Below are 19,729 nucleotides of genomic sequence, written 5' to 3' on the forward strand. Positions count from 1 at the left end.
AGATCTAAACCAGTCAGGTGGTGGTTTGCTCGGGATCATTGCAAATAAATAATTAATTCTTGGCAAAACCATCATTTTCATTGAGGCGACCCTTCCCATAAGTGATATGGGTAGGGACTTCCACCTAACCAGATCATCCTCTACTTTTTTTAAAAGTGGGATATGGTTTAGTTTAGTTAAATCTGCCAGCCTAGGTGAAACATTAATATCTAAATATTTAATATCTCCAGAGTGGGAGAATTATTCTGGAAGGAGCAATTAATTGGAGAACTGTAGATTTGAACCAATTTATCGAATAATCTAAGACTCTTGAGAAAGAGTTTATTAATGTAATTACCTCATAGAGAGTGCTTTGTTAATGCTGGAGAAAAAGTAACACATCATCTGCATAAAGACTTACCTTATGTTCTATATTCCTGCATTTAATGCCTTTGATCACTATAGCCTGTCTAATTGCTGCTGCTAGTGGTTCAATAAAAATTGCAAATAGTGAGGGGGAGAGAGGGCATCCCTGCCTGGTGCCCCTCTTGAGACAGAAACTGGAGGATGTTTGGTCATTCGTCCTGACATATGCTGTTGGGGAACTATATAATATTTTTAACCAGTTCATGAAAGAGTTTCCGAAACCAAATTTGCGTAAAGCTGCAAATAAAAAATTCCAGTTAACTCTATCAAATGCTTTTTCTGCATCTAGAGACAATATTTTAATTTGAAGGTTTTTATTGCATGAATAGTCTATCAGGTTAAGTAATCTTCGTGTATTTGTTGATGAGTGCCTCCCTTTTATGAAACCAGTCTGGTCAGGATGAATTATGAGAGGGGTTATCTTCTCTATTCTTTTTGAGAGAGCTTTGCAGATTATTTTAAGGTCAACGTTAATAAGGGATATTGGACGATAGCTGGTAGGCAATGTAGGGTCTTTGCCTGGTTTTAGCAAGAGACTAATGTTAGCAGAATTCATATTTGGTGGTAGCCGACCATTTTCCCTGGTCTCTTGCAACATTCTGTGGAATGTTGGTGCCAGAGTTGTCCAGAATTATTTATAGAATTCTGCTGGAAATCCATCTGGACCTGGCGCCTTTTTATTGGGCATACCGTTCAGGGCTTCCAGGAGTTCACCTGGAGTCAGCGGAGAGTCCAGTGCTATCGCTTGATTGTCTGATAATTTCGGAAGGGTTATACTATCAAGAAACTGATCAATTTCGTCTTTAGATGGGTTTATCTGTGGTGAATATAAAGATTTGTAAAAGTCCCTGAAAATGTTGCTTATTCTGTCAGGATCATATACTGTATCCCCATTTGAGTCTTTAACAGCACATATAGTTGTTCTTTCCTTATTTATTTTAACTGATTAGCTAAAAAATGACCTGATTTGTTACCATGTTCATAATTTTCCCAGCGAAGCCTTTGTGCTAAGAATTGAGTTTTTTTGTTAATTTCATTTAATTCTAGTTTTGCTTTACATATTTTATTCAGCATTTCCTGTTCCTGGGATGAAACGTAGGCTTCTTCTAAGGATTTGATGGTTTCTTCTAATTCTTGAATACACTTGTTTTCTTTTTTCTTTTTATATGATGAGGATGAGATTATTTTACCTCTCATCACAGCTTTGCCTGCTTCCCAGAGAACAGATGCTGATGTTCCAGGCAGGTCATTATAGTCTAAATATAAAGCCCACTCTTTTTTTAAATAGTTAATAAAGTCTCCATCTTTAAGCAATGATGCATTAAATCTCCAGTTTCTACTTGGTGGAGTGGCCTTCTTATTTATTAGGGTTAAAGACACAGGAGCATGATCGCTGACAGCTATAGGGTGTATCTCTGTGTCTGAAATGTCACTCAGCAGAGAGCTACTGACTAGGAAATAATCCAGACGAGAGTAAGAGTGATGGACATGTGAGAAGAAAGTATATTCCCTACGGGTGGGGTGAAGAGGACGCCATGCATCGCAAAGTCCGTAGTCGCTCATGTACTGTTTAACTATATTTATGGATTCCCAATTGCGCTGAGCAGCTGTACTGAGCCTGTCCATTTCTTTATCTAGTCCAAAGTTGAGGTCGCCCCCCAGAACAAGTGCGCAATCTAGGTGTCCAGAGAGTGCGGTAAAGAAAACGTGGAAGGATGAGGGGTTATCAACATTTGGACCATATATACTAACAATACATAACTTTTTGTTAAGTATAGATAATTTAATGATTATAAATCTACCCTCTGGATCTATAACTGTGAAACTGACATTTGCACATGCAAATGAATGAGGTATAAGCGAGCGTGTACACGCTTGTGCGTGTGTGTGTCCTATGTGTCTGTGTGCGCTATGAGGTCGGAGTGGTTGTGCTGACGCTGAGTGCATATGTACGTGGTCGTGCTGTGCAGATGTGTAAAGACTGAGGGTTTTGTGTGTGACAGAGTAGAAAAGCAGGTGATCGGTGCAGTGAAAGAAGGCGGAAGTGAGAGATACATACAAAGGGGCAAGTTGGTGAGGGTATACGTGAGGACAAGAGAGAAGCGGAAACATTGTTAGCACTGTAGCGCTGTGGAGACTGACGGTAATGTATTCGATATGACATCATGTTCAATTAGCAGATTAACATGTATAAGCTAGAGAGATGTTAATGGAAGAGGATTAGAGGAAATAAGAAAAATATATAACGGGTTCTTATCTGGACTGGCATTAATATAACCAGGGAGTGGAACTGGGGTCGCGGTACAGCTGCCCATCCACGTAGAGCCGGTCTACGGCGATGACAGCTCGGGAGCCCTTCTGAATGAAGTTACGTCGGATTGGGAACAGAACTCTGCGTCGCTCCAGGATCTCTTTGGGGAACTGGTCGTTTACGCCAAAGTCCGTTCCTTTCAGCTCCCTGCCGCGGCTCTTCACCTGCTCCTTCTGCTTAAAATGTCCAAATTTAGCCACAAATTTGGTCTCAGTGCACCAGGCCTCTTGGCTCCCAGCCGATGTACTCTCTCAAAACAGATGTTTTTCACATTGTCCTCCGAAAGCTTCAGGTGGTTCTTAATAAAGGCTTTCACAGTAACTTCTGCGTCCTCTTCGGCAGATTCCGAGATGCCTGAAAACACCAGGTTATCGCTCATGTTACGGGCCTGTAGATCAATGACAGTCTCTTTCGTTTTTTATTTTCTTCATTTAGATGGGTCACATTTTCAGTTAGAGACTTAACCGTTTTCAGCAGAGAGTTTCCACCTGCTGCTGGCTGAACTCCAAAGATTCCCTCAGGGATTTGAATTCCTGATGTAGAATCTCGACCAGAGCCAACCTCGCGTCGAAGCTGGACAATCGCTTGTCGATTGAATCCAGGATGTCGGCAAAGTCTTTACCAGTCGGCGATGCTGTTCCGGGGGAGTCTGCCGGGCGACTTCTTTTGGAGGACGGCGTCTCGCTTTTGGCTGGAGAAGATGCATTTGCGTTCTTCTTCATGACTATAATGTCGAAGTACCAGTCGATGTATTCCTGAAGAGATTCCAAATTCCCCTCGCTGTCCTCGCTGTTCATTCAGATTTTCCGCCAAGTCTCCGGCGTCTGACGTCACCTACAGCATTTCTTTTTGCTTTAACAAAACGATCCTTATACATATTAAGAAAAAATGTTAACTACAGTACATTGTATATATGCCTGGTGATTTTTGATTGAGTTTGATTATCAAACTCTACAGGACAGTCCTTGGGGTGTGCACTTGTGTGCGTGTCTGGGGTTTTGTGTGTGTGTGTGTCTGTGTGTGTGTGCCTGTGTGTGTGCGTGTGTGTCTGCGTGTGTGTCTGTGTGTGTGTGTGTGTGCGTGTGTGTGCGTGTGTGTCTGTGTGTGTGTGCGTGTGTCTGTGTGTGTGTGCGTGTGTGTCTGTGTGTGTGTCTGTATGTGTGTGTCTGTGTGTGTGTGCGTGTGTGTCTCTGTGTGTGTCTGTGTCTGTGTGTGTGTGTGTCTGTGCCTGTGTCCTGGGGGTCAGACTGGAGAACCTGGCGGAGGTGTCTGAGAGGAGAATGCTGAAAAAGCTTCTCAGTATCATGGACAACCCCTCCCACCCCATGTACGCAGACATGATGGGTCATCAGAGCTCCCACAGCAAAAGACTAACTGCCTCCAAATGCAGAACCGAACGACACAGGAAATCCTTTCTACCTGTGGCAATAAGACTGTATAACTCTTCCTCATTTTGTAGGTGATTTTTTCAGAACTGTCATTAATCCTTATTTGGATTGTGCAATATTATCATCTGTTTGGTATTGAATGTTTGTTTTACCCATCATCACATGCTGCTATCTCAATTATTCAAGGCACAACACTAAGACACTTTTCATTACCACATGCACTAATAATCTGTTATTTTATATTTGTTATAGCTTAGTTACAGTTTTTTTTTTTTTTTTTTTACTTTGTACAGAGTATGAGTATTTAGGAGTATTTATATAGTTATAATACAAAGTATTACTCATAGTTATTTGCACTATTATTTTCTTTACCTTTATTCCTATTGTTGCACTGAGCATGTAAAGGACAAAAGAATTTCCCTCGGGATAAATAAAGTTTTTTCTTATCTTATCTTATCTGTGCGTGTGTGTGTGTGTGCGTGTGTGTCTGTGTGTGTGCGTGTGTCTGTGCGTGTGTGTGCGTGTGTCTGTGTGTGTGTGCGTGTGTCTGTGTGTGTGCGTGTGTGTGTGTGCGTGTGTCTGTGTGCGTGTGTCTGTATGTGTGTGTGTGTGTGCGCTCGCATGAGTGTGAACAAACATTTACTGAAAAAGCTTGTTTATTAAAATAACTAAGGCATTATTCTACCAAAGTTTTAAAATGCTTTTAATGTATGTCACTACTGTAAATACCGGGCTCTAGTTCCTATAGCTAATACATGTAATTAAATAAACCGGGGGCGACTTATTTAAAATAAACTAACAAAATACAGCTAAAATATTTTTGATGCTGGTTGCTAAATGCCGCTCACTACACAGCAAATGTGCCAGTGTTACATTAACACTGCATGGTGTTTATATGGGTCCAGTGTTATCTTTCACACTTTACAGAGTGCCATGAGTGTTGTTTTTACAGTGTTAATCTTTATTAACTCTTATAGTGATCAATTTACACCATAGGGTGTTACTGTAAGTCACCGAGTCTCCATCCCCACATATCTGCCCCATTTTAATATGCGCACAAGAAGTCATGAGGATCAGAAGAGCCGTCCCACATTTACCCACCATCATGAGAAAGACTCTGACCAAAAAGGACCTTACAGCTGTTTCTTGGTTTATATTGAAGGTTTGCTGGCTCAGTTCTGGCTGACCCTGAAGGTTAGAGAGCTGTGGTGCTGGTGGGTTTATAGTATGTTGGTGTGAAGTCAGCAAAAATCTCTTGGAAACCGACAGCACACGTCTCCAGAGTGGTATATGTTTTAATGGGGTGGGGGTGTATTTGATTGCCGGTCCTGCTCTTGAATGTTTAGCATATGTGGAAAGGTGTTAGGACAGTTGTGATGCCCTTTTCTGTGCAGCTCCTGGTATGCTGTGAACCCATATAGACACCATGCAGTGTTAATTTAACACTGGCACATTTGCTGTGTACTTTTAATATGTATACTATGTAGCAGAGCTGGGCAGCTTTATAGCTATTCAGAGTTTCTGTCAGTTTTTGAAATCCCAATAAGCGCTAAAGTTTGCCATTGTTTTTGATACAATCCCTGATGGAGTAGTTATGTTGTTGAAGAATTTTGTTCCATCTATGAATCCTGTTAAATCTGCTGTTGGTAAGGTGTGTTTTTCTATACATGCTTTTCAAGAAATAATAATTTAAAAATCAGGACATTCTTTACCCAAAACTACACCTTCGTTCCATATGTTGTTTCATACTGGAATGGCATAGTGGATAATATACCTTGGAAAAAGGTGTGGACTTTACCATGTAAGTTTTTATTAACAAGTAATGTAGAAGTCACCTTTAAATTGTCATATAAAGTTTATCCGTCCAAATATTTTCAATCTAAAAGGATGAGAGAGATTGACACCAGCTGTTCTTTCTGTGAATGTGACTGCAAAACTAATGTTCGTTTATTTTGGTCTTTTCTGAAAAATTCTACTCTGATATGCTTAACATCATACAAACAAATGTATGTCATAATTTTCAGTTTTCTTGTAAAGATGTTTTTTGCGGGTTTTTGTGACTGGAAGAATACATGTCACGATCGCCGTCGGGCGAGCAGGGAGCGGAGAATCAGGAACTCCGGCGTATTAGGTAGAACAAACAGACGAGGCGAAACACGGAGCACGACGTCTATGACGGAACTGGGGATACGTACTCTGACGTGGACTTAAATACACAGGACTGAATGAAACAACAAGAAACAGCCGATAACATCGGGCATCCACTTGAGGTTAACGAGGGGGGCGTGGCACACAGGAGGATCGTACAAGCCGGGCGCGACAATACGGATAAATTTAATACTGTTAATTTTATATTCATAAATGTAAATACAATAAATCCAACCTATTTTTCCCTGTTCACAAATTAGACCTAATAAATTATATTAATCTAATCAGAAAGTCTAAAAATAAAAAACAATCAGAACTGTATCCTGATTTGATGCGTTTTTACCTGATGTATAGACATAGTGCTAAAATGTTCTGTCATATTTGGTATTGAGATGGTAATCTTTTACTTTGTAATAACTCTGTCTGAATATCATTTTTTGTTTTTGTTTTGTTTAATATTCTGTCTGTAAAATATATTACCTGTACTTGTTGAGTATTGGAATTTTTTTTTTAAGTGTGATTCAAGTGTTTAGTTTGACCTTTACTTCGCTACACCAGTTAATATATTTTCATGAAATTATAAAATTACACAGTTTTGTCTTTGACCCCGCCAATAGCTTGGATTCCCCCATTTCTAAATTTCTCAAATCGCCACTGTTAATGATTTAAGTGTTACTGCAGTAGTGATGGGAATTCCGGCTCTTATGGCTCGGCTCACTTAAAAGAGCCGGCTCTTTCGGCTCCCAAGTGGCTCTTCAGATTTTTTTGGTGCTTAAATGAATTTATTACCAAAAATAATGTAAAATTATTAGTGAAATGAATTACTATGGGGGGCGGCATGGTGGTGCAGTGGTTAGCACTGTCGCCTCACACCTTTGGGTCCCAGGTTCAAGTCTCTGCCTGGGTCACATGTGTGTGGAACGTTTTACCCAGGGGCCCACACAACCCATAATCCGTCCCTGCTGGCCCCCCATCCTATGTTGTTTCCTGCCTCGTGCCCATTATTTCCAGGATAGACTCCGGACCCCCTGCGACCCAGTAGGATAAGTGGTTTGGAAAATGGATGGATGGATGGAATTACTATGGTTGGAAATCGCATGCAATCATTTTAGCCAATTTCTCATCAGTTGTTTTCTGTTTTACTGGAGTCATAGCTTTTTGCACAAACTGTCTCATAGAGCTCTAGGTTGTAGGTCTAGGTGGTTGTGGTGCCGTACTGGATGACGGTGTAGACATTGACAAACTGGCACTTTCAACAGTTGCAGTAGACAAACTGTCACTTTCATTAGTAGCAGGTTCACTTGCTTGCCTGTTTACTTCCCACTGCACTGATGGATGTACAGTTCTCATGTTGCACCTTGCACGCTCTACACTCTGCCTTTGTATTATCAATGTAATTGAAATGTATCCAAATTTTACTCCGTTTCCTGCAGTCATTCATTTTGTCGCACGTGTCTCCTTTTCTCCTGTTTCTCTGTCTTGTGCGTGTGATTGCTGTATTTGTCTATGGGTGCGTTCGACTTCACGCAGCTATTTACGGCACTGGCTTAAAGCAATACATCATGGTTAGATTTCTTTTTGTCCAACTTCGGCCGGCGCTGCAAAACGTCACCATGTTACATGGTACAAAAACTTCACGAGAGCAAGACGACTTAAGACTTAAGCCCTAGTCGAACGCACCCTGTAGCACCGCCCCTCCCCTTCTTGCTCAGAGCTCAACCGCATCGTGCGGTTGACCAATCCGTGCGCCTTGAAAAAAAAATAAAGAAAGAAAAAAGCGGCTCTGACTCCGGCTCACAGGCAGGAGCCGGCTCCGATCGTTCACTTCAAAGAGCCGGCTCCGAGAGCCGTTTCGTTCGCGACCGACACATCACTATACTGCAGTACCGCTTTTTACACGCACGATCATCCTGAATCTGTGTTATAAGGCCACTTAAAAAAATGGTTCTCGTCCTTTTTACAAATTTTGATTGACTGTTTGGACTTTCAAATATGTAAGAAAAAACATATTTGAAAATACATACCGAAGAGAGCAGACCTACTTAGTACGCCTCCTCAGTTCTTCCAGTTTGTTGCGTTTCAAATATATTAAATGTAAGAAAATACAAGAATGTAAATTCCTTGATCCATGTGTATCTCATAAATGCCTTCCCAACTATTGATTTGGATACTTTATGCTGATGTTTCATTCGTGAATATAAAAATGATACTATTTGAAACCAATATTCTGTTTGTCATTCCCATTCTAAATGAACAACCAAGATTTTAAAATATATATCTAGAAAGAAAGTGTATTAGAACATGTTAAAACACGAGGAATTTACAAAATACAGGAACCTGAATGGTTGAACAAGGAAATGCAACTCTACAAACAAGTACTTAAGAACATATACCACATCACTACCCCAGATTTAAATCTTTGCACTAGCCTATCTCAGGTAGAGACAAATTTAGGTTCATGAAACCATTCCAAGACTAGGATTACACAATGTGGATCAATCGTCGATGTGGAATGCGCGGGAAATTCAAATTTCGTCATTCTTGGGCATTTTCCATGCGATTTTTACGAAATAAATTTAAAAAAATTCGGGTCAGAGGCATTTCGGCGGGTCGGGAGGGGACGAGAACCAATTTTTAATTTTTTTTTTAAGTGGCCTAACCGAATTACGGTTATTGTTACTAATAGATGTGGACCCCTTGTTAGTTTCCCATATGCTAAATATTGTGTTCAATGTTATTATTTTGCACTGTTATTTGCATTGTTCATCTCTTGTGATAGTGTAATGTACTGCGTGGCTGATGGGTTTAGGGCAGGGACAACTGTGGTGCGATTCAGGCAGGCAGGGTAACAGGAGCGGAGCACACACAGGCACTTTGGCCAGCTCGCGGGGGGGGTCCACTGAGTGGAGTGCAAAGAGCGCATGCGTCATGCAGAGCACTCGACCAGGATCGCAGCGTACAGTCCTGTTTAACAAGCGGGTTTTTGTGCTTGTGTTTCAGTGTTTTTCAGTAAAAATCATCACATTATTGAAAAAGAACCCTATGCATGCCTGTAATTTATTCACCTTGTCCAAGTGTGCAACATAGACACATAGATAATATCCCCCCAAAACCCTACGAAGTGCCGCTGAGTCCGTGTCCATTTTTTGCATGAGACGGAGCTGATCATTTCCTGCCTGTAAACGAAAGTGAAATTAAGTGTCGGCATTTTAAAGGCAGAGTCGCCATTTTATCAAGAAACATTTTATCAAGATTCTGGAGTAATGTAAAGATATTATATGTTTCAAGGTAAGATTAAATTAATAATAAAATTGATATGTTTAACACAGCCTACATATACAGCGGAATTTAAAAATTTCAATATAATTAAACATTAAATATACGTCCGTACAGCACAGTAGGTACGTGTATCAGAAGATTTTTCAAAGATCTTGCCTGAAGAGTTTTCAAATTAACATCAATAATATTTAATTACTTACGCTCAGCCATGAGTTCGCCTAATATACTGTGCTGCGTAACTATGGACCGGGACGTAGGCTGTAATATTTTGAAGCTATATTAAGTTTTTCTTTTATTAAGTGTTGGGGATTAATGGCAGTGTGCCGAAACATCCGGGTTAAACTCTATGCTTAACATTTTATTAAATCAAAGGTTTAACTACGGATCTGTTCTGTGTTCTCCAATCTGAAATGTGCTGATCTTAATTGTAGTCATACTTTGCAGTCGTATTTAAACCGTTTAATGCAAATAGTTCGCAAGTCTGATTTTAATAATCGGTAAAGAATAAGTCAAACGCAACCCACAGCGCAGCTGAATGACAGAAGGTGGTGTCACTTACTCCGCCAAACCGTGAGTAGTGTAGCCGACCAATCACAACAAATCATTAACAGTAATAAGATAGAAAGAGATATCTCAATGGAGGAAATTGATGACTTTATATCGTCCAAGGCGTTTAGAGATTTTTCAATACCATCGATACGAGCCAAAATCCGGTCCAGCACAGAATCGGCACCGCCCGCGATAGAATGGGAGTCGTCGTCTTCCTGACCAGCGGATACTTGTCGAGCTGATTAATTAATTTTTTTTCTTGTCAGTGTGAGAACGAGTTGAGGAAAAAATGGGAAAATCTTTGTGACTTCGACATGGTTAAATTATATTCGGAACTGTTGTAATAGCGATTTGGACTTGTCATACTTTTAGGTCCCTTGGAAATCAGAATCAGAATCGGGTTTATTGGCCAAGTATGTGAGCGAACACATACAAGGAATTAGATTCCGGTCGATGGTCTGAAGCACAACAGTGTAAAAACAACAATCTACAATATGAATATGTATTATGGATTTATATTTATAAATATAAAGGTAAATGTTAAAAAAATGTATAAAAGTGTTATTTGTATGTATATGTGTATACTATTTATAAATGTAAATATATGTATGGATACTGTATATATATATATATATATATATATATACAGTATATACAGTACATTTGTACATATATACATACATATATACATACACACACATATACACATAAAGTGTGTAAATGAACAATACGATATAGTAAGCAACGTAAATCTTGTATACAGAAAATACAAAGATTACAGAAATATATCCCACAGACTGTACATACAGTGCAGTTGCAGTGCTGTAGGTGTTTAGCAATGTGACAGATCAGCTGTTTAGGAGGGAGATGGCGAGGGGAGAGAAGCTGTTCCTGTGTCGGGTGTCCTGGTCTGCAGGCTTCTATATCGTCTGCCAGAGGGCAGCAGCTCAGAAAGTCTGTGTAAAGGGGGTGTGGGATCTGTGATGATTCTCCTGCCATTTTCCTGGATCTTGAGAGACAGGTCCTGGATGGAGGGCAGTGGGGCACCGATGATCTTTTCTGCTGTCTGTACGGTCCACTGCAGTCTCTTCCTGTCCTGTTTGGTGGCTGCTCCATACCAGACTGTGATGGAGGGCAGTGGGGCACCGATGATCTTTCTGCTGTCTGTACGGTCCACTGCAGTCTCTTCCTGTCCTGTTGGGTGGCTGCTCCATACCAGACTGTGATGGAGGGCAGGGGGCACCGATGATCTTTCTGCTGTCTGTACGGTCCGCTGCAGTCTCTTCCTGTCCTGTTTGGTGGCTGCTCCATACCAGACTGTGATGGAGGGCAGTGGGGCACCGATGATCTTTCTGCTGTCCGTACGGTCCGCTGCAGTCTCTTCCTGTCCTGTTTGGTGGCTGCTCCATACCAGACTGTGATGGAGGAGCAGAGGACAGACTCAGTGACTGCAGTGTAGAACTGGATCAGCAGCTCCTGTGGAAGACTGTACTTCCTCAGTTGTCTCAGGAAGTACATCCTCTGCTGGGCCTTTTTGAGGATGGAGGAGATGTTGGTCTCCCACTTCAGGTTCTGGGAGATGGTGGTACCCAGGAACTTGAAGAACTCCACAGTAGACAGCAGGCTGTCTGATATGGTGAGGGGGAGCAGTGATGACGGACGTCTCCTGAAGTCCACTGTCATCTCCACATTCTTGTGCGTGTTCAGCTCCAGGTTGTGCTGACTGCACCAGAGTACCAGCCGCTCCACTTCCTGCCGGTATGCAGACTCATCACCATCCTGAATGAGTCCAATGATGGTGTCGTCTGCAAAGTTCAGGAGTTTTACAGCTGAGTTCCTGGAGGTGCAGTCATTGGTGTAGAGGGAGAAGAGCAGTGGGGAGAGGACACATCCTTCAAGGGCACCGATACTGAGGGACCGTGTTTCAGAAGTGACCCCCCCAGCCTTTGCTGCTTCCTCTCTGTCAGGAAGCTGGTGATCCACTGGCAGGTAGCTGGTGACACGTTGAGCTGGGAGAGTTTGGAGGAGAGGAGATTAGGCACAATGGTGTCGAAAGCCGAACTAAAGTCCACAAACAGGATCCTGGCATAAGTTCCTGGACGGTCGAGATGTTGCAGGATATAATGCAGCCCCATATTCACTGCATCATCCACCGACCTGTTTGCCCGGTAGGCAAACTGCAGGGGGTCCAGCTGGTGTCCTGTAATGTCCTTCAGATGGGCTAAAACCAGACGTTCAAAGGATCTCATGACCACAAACGTCAAGGCGACAGGTCTGTAGTCATTCAGTACTGTGATGGTGGGTTTCTTGGGGACGGGAAAATGGTGGAGCGTTTGAAGCAGGAGGGAACTTCACACAGCTCCAGGGATCTATTGACGATGTGGGTGAAGATGGGAGCCAACTGATCAGCACAGGTTCTGAGGCAGGAGGGGGAGACACCGTCTGGTCTGGGGGCTTCTTGGATTTCTGTTTCTGGAACAGCCGGCTCACACCCGCTTCATGTATTCTGAGTTCCAGGGGGGAGGGGGGGGGTGATAGGTGTGATGGAGGTTGTGGTTTTTGTACTGTACTGTGTAGATGTACTTTGTTTAAGTACATCTGCCCTCCCCTGGTCTGCTGGAATATCACTGCTGTATACCTGCACCCACTGCAGTCACCGATCCGCCTGTCGACCTCCCGCTCCATCCTTCCCTCACTCGTGAACAAGACCTTGAGATACTTAAACTCCTCCACTTGGGGAAGGACCTCCTCCCCGACCCGGAGAGAACACTCCACCCTTTTCCGGCTGAGGACCATGGTCTCGGATTTGGAGGTGCTGATTCTCATCCCAGCCGCCTCACACTCGGCTGCGAACTGCTCCAGTGAGAGCCGAAGGTCACGGTCCGATGAGGCCAACAGAACCACATCAAAAAGCAGAGACCCAATCCTGAGGTCACCAAACCGGACACCTCAACGCCCTGGTTGTGCCTAGAAATTCCATCCATAAAAGTCTAGTGACCCGCGTCCAGGGGAGGGAGAACGTGAATCCATGTTTTTACTCATCATAAGGGGTCAAATGAGCCGCAGTTCGTCTGGTTCCTCACCCTGGACCTGTTTGCCTTGGGTGACCCTACCTGGGGCATAAAGCCCCGGGCAGCTTAGCTCCTGGGATCATTGGAACATGCAAACCCCTCCACCACCATAAGGTGTCGGCTCCAGGAGAGGATGTTTATACATATATTTATAAAAAAATGTGGCATTGAAATTTTGCACTAAACCTCTTTACTATGTGTAATTCTACACATGGAACATAACAGAATGGAGACACAGTTCATCAGTTTTATGTAAAAATGCTGAGTACTTGATATTGTGTATTTATCTATGTATCTACTTACCCTTCATGTTCACAGAGGCCCCAGCAGGAATCATCTGGTCTGGATCAGCATAAAAATGGATGGATCTGCTTCTGAAATGCGCCCACCTGTGGGGTGTAACAGAAAGAGCGCTGAGAGGTAACAGTGTTACAGCCCACTAGCATGCATGTCTCTCTGGGTCTATAGTCAGGCCATAACATAAAAGTAAACTGGGCTCCTAGCTAGGGCTGGCTCAGTGGGCAGCACTTTAATATGTGTAGCTTAATAAAAAGACCTCGCCATCTTCTGTCTTCACCGTCTTCTTCCACAATCAGCCAGTTCTTTTATACTAGAGGCGAGTAACAGACCATCCCTCCCATCCAAAATGGCCACATAACAAAACTAAACAAACAAACAAAAACATATATAAACAGGTAAAAAGGAACATCAGTCAAGTCTAGTTGTGGAGGTTTTTAACGGTCATACTAAAAGTTTCATATAATATCTAAATTTTAGATGAGACAATTTCCTTAAAAGCTGACTGTAAATAAGTCTGTTTATATCAAGAGCTACACAGCATATCAAAGTACATGAAGGCAGAGCAGAAGGCTAAACAGCAGTGTGATGCCGTCCCCATTGTATAAATTATATTTCTACCATGAGGGTTTGTTTCCTCTCGCTGCCCACAGTGTCCTGATGGAGAGAGCAGACTCCCCTGTACCCAGCTGTGTTTCCATGAAGAGTGACGCGTCAATGGACCCCCCACCCCACTTCAGAGAGGGACCTTTTCATGCAGATCAAAGGTAAATGTGCATTTAAACAAACACTGTTAGGGACATTCAGACTCTCAGTCAAATGGCACAGAGACACATACAAGCTATGAGGAAATAACATATTTATAATGAATGCACCAATTTTTACCTTTAACAGATTCCATCACCTTGAGAATTTAAACAAAGGTTTTGTCTGTATTCTATATAAATAACATCTGAGGTAAATGGATGAGGATTACTGTAACACCTGACTTCCTGCGAGCTGGAATTGGAAGTTATTTAATCGCAAAGTGGATTTTAAATTTCAGTCCTCAGCACAGAGCTGGAAAAAACTGGTTTGCCTGTTTCCCCCCCTGCATGTCCATTAAAGAATGACTCGACAATAGATTGTCGCCTCGTGAGACGGATGTTTCTGTTTTGATAACAAATAATTTCACTCCCATGAATTCATTAGATCAGACTCAGACGAAGGCTTCAGTTTAACATGTTTAATCGAACTGTGGCTTGAACAATAAACTATCATCAGACAAAAAAAGAGAAAGACTATTGGTTCCTTTACCAAAGGTGATGTTTAAATACTTGCTGATTCAGATCCTAATTAATGTGACACTGTAGTGGTTCTCATCCCCTGACTATAAAATAAGATGATTTGTTGATCCCAGGGTTAAATTCTCTTGCGTTCAGCAGCAAAGTGCACAGATACAAACATACAATGTAAAACAAAGACGACGTGCAAAGACAGCAGATATAGTGCAAGTGAGTAAACATTTATAGAAGTAAACAAAATTTCTGTAGATTAACAAGTTTAAGAAGGACACAGTGCATAATGAAAAAATCCTGAAAATACAATATTGTTCAAGAAATAAATAGAAATGTATATTATTTATATGATTATAAACAGAGAGCAGCTTTTACCACATTAAAAATGGGACGTTAAGGCTGGCTGTGGGGGCTGCACATCGACAGCAGGCATTGTGGTGTCTAACGTCAGCAGGCAGGAAAGATCCCCAGTAGCGCTTCTTAGCTCACGGTGGGGGAATGAGCCGGTGGCTGAAGGTGCCCCAAGATAGCGCCCCCTGGAGCCTCGGCTGGGTTATGGACCGGGCCAGTGGGGCCAGTGCCCTGGGGCCTCAGGACATTAGAAGCTGTGAGTGGCAACATTTATAGTGCAAGCCATGAAATGCGCCCCCCTGTGGGGTGTAAGAGAAAGAGGCCTGAGAGGTAACAGTGTTACAGCCCACTAGCATGCATGTCTCTCTGGGTCTATAGTCAGGCCATAACATAAAAGTAAACTGGGCTCCTAGCTAGGGCTGGTCAGTGGGCAGCACTTTAATATGTGTAGCTTAATAAAAAGACCTCGCCATCTTCTGTCTTCGCCGTCTTCTTCCACAATCAGCCAGTTCTTTTATACTAGAGGCGAGTAACAGACCATCCTTCCTATACAAAATGGCCACATAACAAAACTAAACAAACAAACAAAAACATATATAAACAGGTAAAAAGGAACATCAGTCAAGTGTAGTTGTGGAGGTTTTTAACGGTCATACTAAAAGTTTCATATAATATCTAAATTTTAGATGAGACAATTTCCTTAACAGCTGACTGTAAATAAGTCTGTTTACATCAAGAGCTTCACAGCATATCAAAGTACACGAAGGCAGAGCAGAAGGCTAAACAGCAGTGTGATGTCGTCCCCATTGTATGAATTATATTTATACCATGAGGGTTTGTTTCCTCTCGCTGCCCACAGTGTCCTGATGGAGAGAGCAGACTCCCCTGTACCCAGCTGTGTTTCCATGAAGAGTGACAGGTCAATGGACCCCCCACCCCACTTCAGAGAGGGACCTTTTCCTATAGATCAAAGGTAAATGTGCATTTAAACAAACACTGTTAATGACATTCAGACTCTCAGTCAAATGGCACAGAGACACATACAAGCTATGAGGAAATAACATATTTATAATGAATGCAACAATTTTTACCTTTAACAGATTCCATCACCTTGAGAATTTAAACAAAGGTTTTGTCTGTATTCTATATAAATAACATCTGAGGTAAATGGATGAGGATTACTGTAACACCTGACTTCCTGCGAGCTGGAATTGGAAGTTATTTAATCGCAAAGTGGATTTTAAATTTCAGTCCTCAGCACAGAGCTGGAAAAAACTGGTTTGCCTGTTTCCCCCCCTGCATGTCCATTAAAGAATGACTCTACAATAGATTGTCGCCTCGTGAGACGGATGTTTCTGTTTTGATAACAAATAATTTCACTCCCATGAATTCATTAGATCAGACTCAGACGAAGGCTTCAGTTTAACATGTTTAATCGAACTGTGGCTTGAACAATAAACTATCATCAGACAAAAAAAGAGAAAGACTATTGGTTCCTTTACCAAAGGTGACGTTTAAATACTTGCTGATTCAGATCCTAATTAATGTGACACTGTAGTGGTTCTCATCCCCTGACTATAAAATAAGATGATTTGTTGATCCCAGGGTTAAATTCTCTTGCGTTCAGCAGCAAAGTGCACAGATACAAACATACAATGTAAAACAAAGACGACGTGCAAAGACAGCAGATATAGTGCAAGTGAGTAAACATTTATAGAAGTAAACAAAATTTCTGTAGATTAACAAGTTTAAGAAGGACACAGTGCATAATGAAAAAATCCTGAAAATACAATATTGTTCAAGAAATAAATAGAAATGTATATTATTTATATGATTATAAACAGAGAGCAGCTTTTACCACATTAAAAATGGGACGTTAAGGCTGGCTGTGGGGGCTGCACATCGACAGCAGGCATTGTGGTGTCTAACGGCAGCAGGCAGGAAAGATCCCCAGTAGTGCTTCTTAGCTCACGGTGGGGGAATGAGCCGGTGGCTGAAGGTGCCCCAAGATAGCGCCCCCTGGAGCCTCGGCTGGGTTATGGACCGGGCCAGTGGGGCCAGTGCCCTGGGGCCTCAGGACATTAGAACCTGTGAGTGGCAACATTTACAGTGCAAGCCATGAAATGCACCCCCCCGTGGTGTGTAAGAGAAAGAGCCCTGAGAGGTAACAGTGTTACAGCCCACTAGCATGCATGTCTCTCTGGGTCTATAGTCAGGCCAAAGGGCACTTGGCAGACGCCAGCCGCCTGGGGCACTTGGCACGGTTTTTCGAAAGTCTTACTGAATGTGTTGTCATAGCAGCACATCCAAATCCTCAAACCTGCTCAGAGCAGGTTTGTTCTGCATAAACAGGGATTAGCTCACAGACTTAATAGTGTCCGTGCGTGGAAATGGGTTCAGTCATGGCCTCGCCATTCATATACGTAAAATCAACAAACACATACATACACACACAGACTCATACATACAAACATATATATATATATATATATATGAATGAAATGTTGTGTCTGTACTTCACTTTAACTTGTTCCCATATCCTGCATGATTGTGCTTCTATTTTATCTGTAATTATGACAATAAAAGAATAATGAAACATTGGAACCATAATACTACATTCAAGTGATAAATACAATAACTAAAAACTACTTACACATTTAATTTGTCGGACACTTTTTGCCAGCCGTCTTTTCTGGTTTGGGTCACTTTTCATGTGTTTCCTTTAGTAGATACTAAATCTTTGAATTCATCATACTCCTCTGTAGCATTCCCCTCGGATTGATGGCCGAAAGACTTGACTGATGGTTCACGATTTATTTAAAATAAATTAATTACCAAAAAAAAACGTAGCCAGCGTAAGATTTTGTGCCTTTACCAGGGGGGTGCTTAAACCATGTACAACATATGATAAAGCAAAAGACAAACACGTTCTCCGCTTAGCTTAGCTTAACGATGTTCTGGTAACCAAAAAAAACGGAAGTCCCTCAAAAAAAAAGGGGTCCCACTAAATAAAACTACATAAGTATAAATGAATGTATACAAATGAATACAGAATACAAACGTACATTAAAAAATATGCAATACGCCACTCATTATGTTTTGTAACATTAATTAGTCTCATGTCAAACCTTGGGGTTATTTACACTCCCACCAAAATTACGTGTGTTCCAAGCAATACCCACAAACACAAATAATTTTCAAATCTGTATCATTTGGAAAATAAAGCATAAACATCAGTGAAATGTATTTAAGTAGCTTCTAATAACAAGACTAACCTCTGCACTGGACGTTCTAGCACTGACAGCTTACCAAGGCGTTCCCCTTTCTCCTTAAGTCTCTTATCTCCTATACGTATTTTACCCTTTCTTACCAGTCCATCTTCATCAGTGACAGTCTCTGAAATCCGTCCCAGTTTCCATTCACATCTGGGTAACAAGTCATCCACAAGCATCACTGTATCTCCCGCTTGTACATTTCTCTTCGGTGTGTGCCGACGCTGTCTTGCAATAATAGATGCAATAATAATGTGGAGATACTCCCTTTCCAGTGACTCCAAAATTGTTCCGCCAGATACTGTACTCTGCACCATCTCCTTTGTCCATAAAGTTCCTCCCTAACAAACTTCCCTGGTAGAGGTGGAGCCATGTTGGACTGTGGTTCCATACTATCAGGGTTGCACAGGTTGTGCACAGTAAGTGGGCGACTGTTGAGTATAGCCATGACTTCATAAAACAACGTTCGCAGAGAAGTACCGTTGAGTCTGCAAGAGGCCAGTGATAATGTGGAGTTCAACACACTCCTTATGGTCCTTATCTGGCACTCCCACACACCTCCGGCGTGACAGGAGTGAGGTGCGTTGAAAACAAAATCACAATGTTTTTCGGATAGAAAGGTGGTGAGTCTGGGAGTGTCAAGTTCTTGTAAAGCTTTGTTCAATTCGTTCTTTGCCCCCACAAAGTTGGTGCCTTGATCACATTGGATTTGTCTAACAGCACCACGAACTGCAATGAAACATCTCAGACCATTTATAAAGGCACCAGTGGACATATCCTCTAACATTTCACTATGGATCGCTCATGAGCAGAAACAAGTGAAAAGCAAACCATATCTTTTATGCTGCTTTCTTCCCTCTCTAGTGGTAAAGGGACCAAACAGTCCATGCCACACTATGAGAAAGGTGGGGAGGGCTCTACACCTTCCTTTGGAAGGTCACTCATCCTTTGACCTTCTGGAGGTCTTCTGAGTCTGGCAAGTGACACACTGCCGGATAAAAGATGCAACTGCTCTGCTTATTCCAGGAGTCCAGTAGCCATTGGATCTGATTTCATTGATGGAAAAGCCCTCGCCTTGATGTTTTACTCTTTCATGATAATGACTAATTATCAGCTTAGTCACATGATGGTTTTTTGATAAGATCACTGGGTGTCGGAGTAAGTTGGAGAAGGATGATCGACTGAGCCTTCCTCCCCCCCTGATTATGCCATCTGCATCTAAAAATGCATCTACTGTAGGTGCTGCACCTTGGGATGATCTGGCAGCCGACCTCCCTTTTTCAGTAACTGTATTTCTTGTTTGTATACCTGCTTTTGGAGGTGTTTGACCATGACACGCCCTGCACTTTCCAATGCACTTACATTAGCGGGTCCATTTATT

At 42.0% G+C, this 19,729-nt stretch overlaps 1 protein-coding gene across 5 annotated transcripts in view; it reads left to right on the forward strand.

Annotated features, from left to right (window-relative positions):
* The window catches only part of LOC125723832 (NACHT, LRR and PYD domains-containing protein 12-like), a 240,480-nt gene that overhangs the window by 196,306 nt on the left and 24,445 nt on the right, over positions 1-19,729 (forward strand). The window contains exons 1-3 of one of the 5 annotated variants that reach the window (XM_049000664.1): positions 9,201-9,249; positions 13,467-13,571; positions 15,936-16,049. The exons of 2 other annotated variants lie outside the window; for them this stretch is intronic. In XM_049000664.1, the coding sequence (XP_048856621.1) occupies positions 13,510-13,571; positions 15,936-16,049 (176 nt within the window). In that variant the 5' untranslated portion in view covers positions 9,201-9,249; positions 13,467-13,509. 2 more of the 5 variants (XM_049000663.1, XM_049000662.1) reach the window with 2 other exon arrangements.

The sequence above is a fragment of the Brienomyrus brachyistius genome, unplaced genomic scaffold (assembly GCF_023856365.1).
Source record: "Brienomyrus brachyistius isolate T26 unplaced genomic scaffold, BBRACH_0.4 scaffold52, whole genome shotgun sequence".
NCBI classification, from domain to species: domain Eukaryota; kingdom Metazoa; phylum Chordata; class Actinopteri; order Osteoglossiformes; family Mormyridae; genus Brienomyrus; species Brienomyrus brachyistius.